General features: G+C 39.3%; 1 protein-coding gene across 9 annotated transcripts in view; it reads left to right on the forward strand.

Annotated features, from left to right (window-relative positions):
• The first annotated feature begins 245 nt into the window (after positions 1–245).
• Positions 246–12152, forward strand: part of LOC103490460 (uncharacterized) — a 42887-nt gene continuing 30980 nt past the window's right edge. For 5 of the 9 annotated variants that reach the window (XR_007815442.1, XR_007815443.1, XR_007815444.1 and 2 more), the window contains exons 1-10: positions 246–429; positions 861–934; positions 1163–1262; positions 1339–1446; positions 7811–7927; positions 8230–8380; positions 10394–10641; positions 10858–11049; positions 11500–11576; positions 11652–11769. Coding sequence is in view for 6 of the 9 variants with exons in the window: in XM_051079147.1 (XP_050935104.1) it covers positions 361–429; positions 861–934; positions 1163–1262; positions 1339–1446; positions 7811–7927; positions 8230–8380; positions 10394–10641; positions 10858–11049; positions 11500–11576; positions 11652–11769 (1254 nt within the window). In the remaining 3 variants the exon portion in view is untranslated. Of the gene's footprint in view, positions 430–860; positions 935–1162; positions 1263–1338; positions 1447–1528; positions 1551–7810; positions 7928–8229; positions 8381–10393; positions 10642–10857; positions 11050–11499; positions 11577–11651; positions 11770–12152 lie in introns of those variants that run through there. The other 4 variants (XM_008449971.3, XM_008449972.3, XM_051079148.1 and 1 more) reach the window with 2 other exon arrangements.

The following is a 12152-nucleotide window of genomic DNA, read 5'->3' on the forward strand; positions in this document are numbered from 1 at the left end:
CATTCTAAACAAATTTTTTCAACATATAGAAAAAAGAAAGAGGGTAAAAAGAAATCTGACAAGAAATTACAACAGAAAAAAAGAGAAAGGAAGAAAAAGAGAAGAAAGATGAAATGTTAAATCTAGAACATTTAAAAAATGAATAAATTGATGTTGTTTTTTATCCCATCCTAAATATTATTTAGCAGTTTCTTATATTATCGAAAATTTTCCATAAAAATTCAAAAAAGTAAAAGAATTGGTTTCTCATATTTCGTAACAAACAGAAAAGTCACCTCCGTCCCTCGTTTTCTTCGCTTTATCTTTCTTCTTCTCATCACTCTCTCCTAGAAGCAGAAGACTCGGCAGCAAGCATCGACCATGTTTCTCACTCGAGGAGGATGGATGGCCTTCCGTTTGCGTTTCCCAATTTCCATTTTTCTGTTACAGGCGAGCTTGTTTTTCCTTCGCTTGCTTCTTAGATGTTTTTTTTTGGCTGTTGAATTAGATTTCATATATGTTGGTTACGTTTAAAGTGACTAAATATTTCTAGTTCTATCTCCCTCTAGATTCTAGTGGGTTCCAGTGAATATCCGTATGCTTATTCCCAAATTGTACTTAATTGATCTCTTACCTTACTTGTTATCTGATCATTTCACCTTGATTATTAATGAAGAAAGTAAATTTGACTTGGCAGTCAAAATGGATTTTATGGGGGAATCAGAGGCCATATGTGCTTCATGATGTTTGAAAAATTGGTTACGTTCTTTCTCTTGGTTATGGTGCATATTATTCGGTGATACTTCACCTGGTTGGTGCGTGTATGCGAGTTTTTTTTTGAAGTCGTTAAAGTGGATATAGTATTTTTCTTTTTGGTGTAGATGATCTTCCTTGTATCTATGCTGATGGGAGGGGAGGCTTTATCCGTCCCTGTGCGTTCCGGTTTTACTTTCGGGTAAGGTCATCATAATCAGGCCACCGACTATATTACAAGTCAATTGGGTACCCACGTACAATGGGGATTTCCGTTTTATTTTGTAAATTTCCCTTTATGCTCTTTTTAGTTTTGAGAGTTGAGATCCATGGTGCCACGTTTATCGTTGATATTAATTTCCAAATGACAGAGTTGGTATGGCCGTATGGGATGAATTTGACTTTATGTATTGGCAATTGTTTCTATCAGGGAGAGACATGCAGCAGAGTACTGTGCTATGTATGATATATGTGGAACACGCAGTGATGGGAAGGTTCTGAATTGCCCTTATGGTTCGCCGTCCGTGAAGGTCTTTATCTTTTAGCTTATTCAGGATGTCTGTGCACAACTGTTCTTAAATGACCCCTGTTTACTATGCTTTGCAGCCTGACGAGCTGTTCTCAGCAAAAATTCAAAGTCTGTGTCCTACAATAAGTGGCAATGTTTGTTGTACCGAGGCTCAATTTGAGACATTACGGTCACAGGTTCAACAAGTGAGGCTCATCTCCCATGTTTGAAATTTGATGATACATTACTGTCTTTAATGATCATTCTTAATGAAATTGAGATACAGAACTGCATGGACGGATCATAAAAGGTTTGGTGGAATTGATTATTTTTTGCATATTAACTTTTTGGCATGATCATCTACTGTTTCTTGATAGTTTAGGAGCATGAGGCATATAGAATAATGTACTATCTTCATACTTTTCTTAATTGACTATCTGTCTCTTGGAATGAACTGTTTCTTGTCATGTTGTATGAGGTTATGTTGAAAATGCTAGCTGATTTATAGCCTGTAGATGCTTGCCACCTGATTTAAAATTATTGAAACCAATAAAACACAAAGAACCGGCTTACGTTGAAACCTGAGTACCGGGTGAAAAACCATGAAACTTTTGTTCTTATTATTTTATGATGAATTTACAAGAGGTACAATGAGAGATAATAAATAGAAAACACAATGAGATAAAAAAGGAAAAGATTTAGGGATTAGGGTAAATCTTTCCATAAACTCCCTATGGGCCAAGTCCACTAATTCTAACACTCCCCTCAAGTTGGGATGTAAATATCAATGAGGCTTTTAGGCCACCGATCATCCACACATATAAAAGAAAGGGCAGAAACATCATTAACCAACAAATAAATGATGAGGAAATGATTGAGGAAAAGATCGTGATGGGTGAGGCCCACGGGTAGGGGAGAGAGATATATATATAAATAGAACATTATGGGGAATGCTGTAGGTAGGGTTTATTTGTGTAAAAGCTGCAAGAGCTAGGGGAGAGGTTTTCCAGCCATCCTTAAAGGTGCTGGGTATATTATTACTATTTTCTTTGTCTTTTACTTGTTGAATCATCTTGTGGATCTTATTTTGGTCAAAGTGATATAAATATCAGAGTGCTGCCTACGTTTTTAGCCCTTTGTTAGGATTGTTTATGCTATTTAAGGTAGATTCCTAACAAATTGATATCCGAGCCAAAGAAAATATGGGGGTGGTTACACGCTTAATGGCTCACAAACAAATGGAAGAGAGATTAGAGGGTACAGAAAAAGAAGTTTTGGGGCTAAAAGAGATGATGCTTGAACTTAAGAAAGTTGTCGACAAAATGGCAGCAACAACCATAGACACAAGGATGAATCATGTACCTCTGATGGGTTAGTCTTGGAAATGAAAGGAAAGATGGGTGATTTGGACCGTGACGGACAATGTCACAACAATAGTGGACCGAAGCAAGTATAAGAAGTTAGAGATGCCTATGCTTTTTGGAGAAAACCCAAAATTTTGGGTGTACAGGGCTGAGCATTTTTCGAAATTACTGGACTACCAGAATCCGAGAAGGTTATGGTAGTAATTATGAGTTTTGGGCAGGATGAAGTTGATTAGTATAGGTGGAGTAACAACCGAAAGAAAGTAGAATATTGGGAAGACCTGAAGGAGAGGATGTTTGAGAATTTTTGCAACACCAGGCAGAGAAGTTTGGGAGCTAGATTGATCCACATTCAGCAAGAGGGTACTTATAATGATTATGCGAAGAAATTTGTGAATTATTCATCTCCACTACCTGACATGGTAGAGAATGTGCTCATGGATGCTTTCGTAACCGGATTAGGGAACTTGGTTTGTGGGTAGGACTATGGGATGAGGATCGGAGTTAGACACGGTACTAGGAGTAGGTTTGAAAAACTCTAAGGTACAATTAGGCTCTTCACTCACACTCTCCCCTTGAAGATGGCTAATAGAAAAGAAGGGTCGGTCCTGACAGAAAGTAACATCCACAGTGATAAAGTATTTTCTGGAAGGTGCATGAAAACTTTTATAATTGCATTGATGAAGGGGATAACCAACAAACACACATGTTTGAGCCTAAGGGTAAATTTGGTCTGATTAGGATTGGAATTGTGGACATATGTGGTACACCCAACACACGTGGGGAACCTTAGAAATTAAACAGGTAGAAGGGTAGGACTCCTTAAGACAATCTAAGGGAGTTTGAAGGTGGAGGACACGGGAAGTGTTCCATTGATTAAATAAGTTGCTGTAAAAATGACATCTCCCCACAGGTACGAAGGAAGGGAAGTGGATAACATAAGAGAACGAGCTACTTCCAAAGATAATGGTTTTTTTGCTCGGCCACCCCATTAACATAAGGTTATGGTTTTGGAATTCCCTCCCATTATCATTATGAAGAATTGCAATTTTATATTGAATTGCATTTCAATGTTGTGGTAGAAGTTTTGGAAAATAGCGGAAACCTTAGGTTTATCCGTGATAACCTGAGAGGTGCTGACGGTGGTAGTCTCACTAAAGTGGGCTCGTCCTGGGTTCTTTTTCTCGTTGGAGGATCGTTTCTTACACCTGGGGGACGACCGTGGAGTTTCTAACACTGATCCTTGGAAGTCCCATTGTTTCTTGAAATGCTCAGAAACAGAGATTGGTTTTCCATTATTCTTGTCATTATCATGGGTCGAGGATCGAACATTAAAGGCAGCAGTAGCGGTAGTCAGCATACCCATGACATTAATACGGTCTTCTTCAAGACGGACTTCAAAACACAGTTTTGGGGGACGACCTGATTGAGCAATGGCACCTAAAGTAGGAGTCTTGGTTTAGCTTGCAGTAGCGCCAGTTGACTGAGAGGTGCCGACAATGGTAGTCTCACTAATGTGGGCACGCCTTGAGTTCTGTTTCTCGTTGGAGGATCGTTTCTTACCTTCCGGTGACAACCGTGGAGTTTCCAACATTGATCCTTGGTGTGCCACTGTTTTTTGCAATGCTCACAAACAGAGATTGGTTTTCTATTATTCTTTTCATTATCATGGGTCGAGGATTGGGGATTAAAGGCAGCGGTGGTTAGTACACCCATGACATTAGTACGGTCTTCTTCAAAACGGACTTCAAAACACACTTCCATTGGGGAGGGAATCGGTCTTTGTCCAAGTACACGACCACAAACAATAACAAATTTGGGATTAAGCCCTGCAAGGCATTACTCGGTGGAGGACGAACAGTCTCTCCTATCAAGAACCCGAACTGGTGGGGACCTTCGAGGAACATCTTTATTGATTGGGACCATGAAAAATAATTTTGCCCATTTAATTTTTCTCCTGGAAAATTCCCTATAGACGATCCCAAAGAGCCAGTTATATAATTCGAAGGCAAATTAGGGAACAAAGTTACCAGATTCTTGGAATGCATTGACAACTCGGTTGGTTTGGAATGTGTCGAAGACTCACCCGTTTCAACCCCATGGAGTTGGTTAGTCTTGTTACCATAGAAAAAAGGTTGTTGTAAAGGGTTAATGGACAACGGCGCATGAATCGATAGATTTAATAGATTTGCTGTAAAGGGTTGATGTCTGGAGGGCATGGGCGGTGCGTGGGCCCACATGCCTGAAAGAGGCGCGTGAGGTTGATTTTGGCCGGAGGGCTGCGCGGACGACACACGAGGGTGGGCCCATTGTGACCACCGGTGGTTTTTGAAACCGTTGGAGCAACTTTTCTATGGCGGCAGTGGCAGCTTCTGGTTCAGTCTGGGTTTCTCCTAAACTGTTTTCTAGGGTTTCATTGTTTTCCTTTTCTCTAATACGCAATAAAACATGAAAAACCGACTTACGTAGAAACCCAAGCACGGGGTGAAAACTACGATATTTTTGTTTTTATTATTTTCTGATGAATTTACAATAGGTACAATGAGGGAGAATAAAAAGAAAATACAATGAGATAAAAATGGAAAAGATTTAGGGATTAGGTAAATCTGTAACGACCCAACTTTCCGGACTAAGCTGAGGTCACTACCAAATACCAAAACTCGACCATTCACATAAAATTTGAAACGGACCAGTTACGATTCATTAAAAGCATTAGAAACATTACAAAAAGACAGTTTCGGGCCCTATTAAAAATTAAATCATAAAAAGTCTCAAACAAAAACACAAGTCAAATATTCTGACAAAATACATAGCGGAAGCGATAAGAAAACCAGACGCGTCCATATGGCCTTCACGCGTCCTTCCTGCCTCTCGTCGGTCTGCCCCTCGCTGTGCCCTTACCTGAAAAGTTTAAAAGAGAAAAGGGTGAGTATAAACATACCCAGTAAGGGACCCACTACTGGGCCCGTTAGGGGACAACAGTTAACTTCCTATTCGGGGGTACCCTACATAACAGTCTAGTGGTCCCGTAGGACGCACATATCAGTCTAGTGCTCCCGAAGGATGCACATCTCAGTCTAGTGCTCCCGAAGGATGCACACATCAGTCTAGTGCTCCCGAAGGACGCACATATCAGTCTAGTGCTCCCGAAGGATGCACATATCAGTCTAGTGCTCCCGAAGGATGCACACATCAGTCTAGTGCTCCCGAAGGACGCACATATCAGTCTAGTGCTCCCGAAGGATGCACACATCAGTCTAGTGCTCCCGAAGGATGCACATATAAGTAAGGCACACTACCCCATAGATGAAGCTAACCGTTACCCCTCGGTCTATACTCAATCGTCTACCACAGTCATACCACAATCATCAATCATTTACATTTCCCCTAAGGGCTTTACTGGCCAGGTAGTATAAGCTTAAACCATTACACCCTCAGTTGCTATACGCGTCAACTATTCGTATACCATTATGGAAAAGCCCCCAAGTCTCAAACAGCTAAATAACCAACTGAACTCACTGTCCTTCCCCGTCTAATCCCATGATCAACATCCATCAATCTAAAATTTCAATCTACAATTAGCGATTTCGGTTCAGTTACATCAGACAGAAACATAATAACAGTGCTTAACAGTCAACATAGATACACTTATCCAGTATAATCACTAACGTGTAATCCCCTGTGGATTACTACGTTTCCGGCCTCGACCCGAGGTCCAGTAGTAGGAAAACCCTTACCTGAAACTCGATTATGCCCCTCGATCGAAATCCACGCTCGACAGATCTACCTAACGAAACACGAAAGTTTTAGTTGGTGACTTTAGTAGCAGTTGTTTTAAAAGGTTATCCGTTGACTTACCCAAGGAAAGGAAGCTATCTCCAACCAGGTCTGCCGCGGAACCCGAGAACTTAAGCGTCAACTCTGTACTACCTTCAAGGGAGAAAAGTAGGGCCATATCTTAATCCAACATTCAAACTCGAATCGGACGAGGTAACATTAGGGAATTCATCAAAACAATCCTTACCGAAGACTCACCGTGAACCGAAGTGGAGGAAGGAAGGCTTAGGTGGCTCGGCTCGGCTCGGCTTGGACTCGGCTCGGCTCGGCTCGGCTCGGCTCGGCTTGGTTCTCGGCTCGGCTCGGCTTGCTCGGCTCGCGGCTCGGCTCACGGCTCGGCTCACTCGGCTCGCGGCTCGCTCGGCTTGGGGCTCGGCTCGGACAAGGATGGCGGCTCGGGTACGGCTCGCGGTCACCTCGGCGGCGCGCGACGACAGACACAACAACCCGGCGATGGCGGCGACGGTCTTCGGCTTACCCCGGACTTTATGAGTTGCACCGGACGGCACGGAGGAGGAGGTGTTGCTGGTGGTAGAGACAGAGACGGCCGGCGGTGGTAGAAACGAAGAGAGAGAGGTGGAGAAGCGCCGGCCGATGGAAGCGAAACGGAAAAGGGATGGAGGCCGCGGCGAACGTGCTTCTGCTGTCGTCGGTGAGGGGCTGTAAAGAAGAAGAAGAAGGAGAAGAAAAAGAAGGAGAGATGATGGTGATGGTGGCGATGCAGAGACGAGGAAGGAAGGGATGGAGGAGAAGAGGAGATGGATGGGGCTCGGGGGCGGTGGCGCGGCGTGGAAGGGAGAAGAAAAGAAGAAGAAAATCGGGGGAGGGAAAAAGAGAGAGGCGGCGCGCAAAATTTAGGGTTTGTTTTAAAAAAAAAAAATTTATTATATATATATATATATATATATAATTCTTAATAATTATATAATATTAATAATTTAAATTAAATAATAATATATATATTAAATATAAATAATAATAATAATAATAAAGTAATAATAATAATATATTAATAATATTAATATTAAATAAATAATAATTTATTATTATGTAATAATAATGTTTATTGTTTTAGAATAATAATATTTCTATAATATTAATTAATAATAATAATTATAATATTAATATTATAACAAATAAAATAAATACTAATAATAATAATATAATTAATATTATATTATTATTATATCAACTTGCACTTTACATAAAACGAGAAAAATTTTACCTTAAATTTTCGGAGCGTTACAAAATCTTTCCATGAATAGGTCAAGCCCACTAATTCTAACAAAAAATGGTTTGCTAAGTGCGTGGTTTCTTCTTTTTATGTATTTCTATGTTTCATAAACAAAATTGTTTTCATGAATTGCAGGCTATTCCACTTTTTGTGGGCTGTCCAGCATGCATGAGGAATTTCCTAAATCTTTTTTGTGAGCTTTCCTGCTCTCCAAGGCAGAGTCTATTTATTAATGTGACGTCCATTGCGGAGGTAAAGCATGCTGGTTAGCTTTTACTTTAGTATTTGCCAGTAATTATTCAATAGTATCATCACTGATGGGACAATATAATTCTGAAAAAAGAGCATTGATGAACGAATGGTTTCCATGGTTAGATGGGGTTTCACTTTTATTCCAGTGTATTTTCATTATGGAAACTCAAGTCAGTCATAAACCATACAACTTTCTCTTCAGGATTAAACATCATGAATTGAGATATTGCTAGCTGTCTTCCTCTGAATTATGATGCAATAGTAACTAGGAAACGAGCTTCACAAATGATGTTTATGCATAGGTTGGTGGAAGTATGACTGTGGATGGCATTGACTACTATGTAACTGAGAAGTTTGGGAAAGGTCTTTACGATTCCTGCAAGGATGTTAAATTTGGTACAATGAATACGCGGGCCATAGATTTTGTTGGTGGTGGTGCTAAAAGTTTTGAAGGTAATATTTCTTGTATTGAGATTATCATCATAAAATATGTGCTTTATATATTGATGTGTCTGTTATCTATTTGACAAATTGCTTAACTATATTTCTTTTACTTTGTTTGATATTATTTTCTCCTTTTGAAAGGGAAACAATTTCATGAATAATAAGGAAAGGCGAAAAGGTAAGTCCCCTCTCCTCTCTCCTCTCTCCTCCTCCACGGCTTCTCCCCTGCTTCGACATCCTCCAGTTCTGGCAAGATAAGTAGTTTCAGACATGGAGGTGAAAAGCTGCAAAATACAAGATTAGTTTTACTGCATATGGTTTGAAAGAGGATATTTCATATTGAGGATGTAGATTTCAGAAAAATTCTCAAAGTGTCTAAGCTCCAACTTGAATGGTTCGTGGAAGCTATTATGAATCTAGCGAAAGAACCATAGTGGAAGTTCTTTTCGGAAAACAGAAATGAAGGACGTGAATCAACAAGGCTAACTAAATTTCGAACTCCTTCAGGGTGGTTCATGAGGAGTGTAGCACGAGAGGGGTACATGGACTTCTCCTTTATTCACATCTTTTCTGGTGATTCTAAGAAGGGATGGTCTTCATTTCTTAATATGATCAAGGACTTTTTGTTGATTCATAAATACGAACTGTGGCATTCCTCCTTACAACATGAATCGCTGAAGACGGAAGCACGACCTCCTCCAGCAAACTCCCTGGGTTTAAGCCTTGAGGAATCCTCAATGAAGCATAGAGGGAAAAAAAAATCAAATTTTGGGCGAAAGGCATTGGGTTCCCAAATTAGACGATTGCATTAAGGAAGACTTCTCTAACCTCTAGATATTATCACGTTTATTTGCCTTCGATGAATGGAAGGACATGAAAGCCCATCTTGAAGACTTGTTCAACAACATTAACCCGTTATATGCTGATAAAGCCATTATCAAACTAACAAAAGGAAAGTTTGAAGATGTAATTATCACATCCAGAAAATGGTTTAACTACCGAAAATTTCACCTATTATTTGAAAAGTGGGATGATGATAAGTATAGCAGAGCAACACATATTGCAGGGTATGGAGGGTGGCTCTCAGTTAAGAACCTTTCCCTTAACTTATGGAGAAAAGATGTCTTCGAAGCAATTGGTGAGTATTTTGGAGGTTTAGAAGAAATAGCTCTGGATACCCTTAACCTTTTTTATTGTTCTAAGGCCAGAATTCAGGTGAGAAAGAATCTACCTACGTGGGTTCATACCAGCCATCATTGAAATAAAGAACACTCTAAGAGGAAGTTTCTTTCTTAATTTTGGTGATATTGAGTCAATTGAAGCTCCACAGTTGATTAAAAAAGACATAGTACTTAGTGACTTCACTAATCCTATTGATTTACGAAGATTGAATGCGGTAGCCTTGGATGAGGAATTTCCAGTGGACCTCCGGTGAATGGATAACAGTCTAAATATGCAGCAGATTCCGGTAATCAATAGAAACCCTTTCGAAGGAAAAAAATATGGCTGGTGCTGTACCTTCCGACCGTTTGACCTACTCCTCGCTGGAGAAAAAAGAGCATAACAAGCGCCAAAATTCAAATTCAGAAGGAGAAGAGCAACATCCGTGCGTGGGGAAAGAGGCAAAGGATTTATGGAGGATAGAGAAAAACAGTGGATTGCATTGGCCAGACAGTTTTGTCACGGCTGATTGCATCTTCTTAGCTCTCTTTTTCTTTTCATCTTGAAAATTTGGGTGTGCAAGATTTTAGTTTCGAGTGGGCTAATTTTGAGAGAGTTTAAGTTTTGCTTTGTACTTAGCTTTCTACTAATATAATGTCTTTAAGTGGCTTTGAAGAAAGGGTAATATTAGCTATGATCAATATCACGTTCAATATCCATAGGCTTGTAATCAATTTCGGCTGGATAGATTTCTGCTGTGTATTTTTCTGTTTCAGTTTCATGTCTAATATTGGTCTTTGTTTCTGCTTTATAATGGAGTCTTCAACTCTTTTTAATATTTCATTTGCATTTTCTTGTCAGAACTTTTTGCATTTCTTGGTCAGAAAGTGGCCCCTGGTTTTCCTGGATCACCTTATTCTATAAATTTTAAAGTGAACCCTTCAAAGTCATCTCAAATGGAGCTTATGAATGTGTCTGTTTATTCATGTGGTGACACTTCACTGGGCTGCTCCTGTGGTGATTGCCCTTCGTCACCTGTGTGCTCTAGCTTAGAACCTCCTTCTCCGCCAAAAAGCAATGCCTGCACCATCAAGATTTGGTCTCTTAAGGTTGGATTCAAGTTTTGATATCCTACCTTATTACTTTATTTTCACATATCCATTAATTCATTGGACAATAAACTCAAATACTTAGGCATTAAAAACTATTGCAGCTCTTGGAACTTCAGAGTATGAATGGCAAGCAGACCATTTAAATTATTTCTTCGTAGTGTACTAACTTCTAGCATATTGATATGAATTTCATTGCCACGTTGATTCATGCAGATCAGTTGCATTGACTTCTCAATCACAATACTTTATGTTATATTTATTTCCTCATTTCTTGGATGGGCTTTGTTTCACCCTACAAAAGAGAATAGGGGATTTTCATCTAGGGAAGAACCCTTATTAAACATTGGAGACGATGGTGAAATCAAATCTGTAAACTTGGCAGAGAATGAGAATGTTACAACAGAGGCAGGTTTCGCAGTCATATTTATTTATTTTTAATTTTCCATTTCACCTTGGGCATTAGATTTTATTTGTGGTTTCCATTTAAATCTCTATGTTGTTCAATCTTTCTCAAGAAACTCTCCTCCCCCTACTTTGGGTGTTATCACACCAGTCAGATTTTATTCCAGTGTTTGAAGATCTTATGTTCGTTAGGGTCACTCAATTGTTTTTAGTGTATATTCATTAAAACATTTAGTTGAAAGCTTTGGTTTCCTTGGCAATGCTCTTCTTGTGTAATTTCAGAGTTTAATTAATCTAGGCAACAGAGAATCTAGCATGTGATCTCCTTCTCGCAGTTTCTTCACAAGATGGTCATTCATAGTTTTCAGTGTGGTGTTTTCATGTGTGAAAAGGTCTGTTTCTGATGTTTTATGTTCTAATTTGCTCTTATTCATTTTGTCCTTGTATCTTCAGGAGCATGGGGTGCATCTTACAGTGAGGAATGGTGTTCAACTTTCCACTATTCAGAGATACATTTCTAACTTTTATAGGTGAATCTCTTGTCCTCAGCTGGATGTTGAAGCATAAAACTTTTCACTTTTTTATAACCAATCTTATGTTTTTAGGGATTATGGAGCTTGGGTTGCTCGGAACCCTATCCTGGTGCTTTGTATGTCTTTATCAATTGTTCTTATTCTTTGCGTGGGTCTTGTTTGTTTTAAAGTTGAAACCCGGCCGGAGAAGGTATCATATTATTTATGCTTATTGTTAGAGGATGTTGAAATATCTAGCTTAAGTAAATTCATTTATTACAATTTCTTCCAGTTTGCTGTATTTCGTTATGGTCTTGTTATGGTAGCAAGTACCAATTCAATCCAATCTATACGCTTTTTTGCTATACAATTATATTTTTCGTCTTGAACTTACATAATTGCTCTTAAACTCAAATTGATAAATTATCATTCAGCCTGATTTAAATTGTAATTTATAATTTTCAATGTTGTGAAAATCCTCACAACGGATTTCATCTAGAGGAGAACTTCTCTTTGACTTTGGTAGCCATCATTGTCAACTGGAAGTGGACTTCTCTTCCCCTCCTCTTGGTGGCCTGCTTTTGAAAAGAGGAA

The sequence above is a fragment of the Cucumis melo genome, chromosome 11 (genome assembly GCF_025177605.1).
Source record: "Cucumis melo cultivar AY chromosome 11, USDA_Cmelo_AY_1.0, whole genome shotgun sequence".
In the NCBI taxonomy this organism is placed as follows: domain Eukaryota; kingdom Viridiplantae; phylum Streptophyta; class Magnoliopsida; order Cucurbitales; family Cucurbitaceae; genus Cucumis; species Cucumis melo.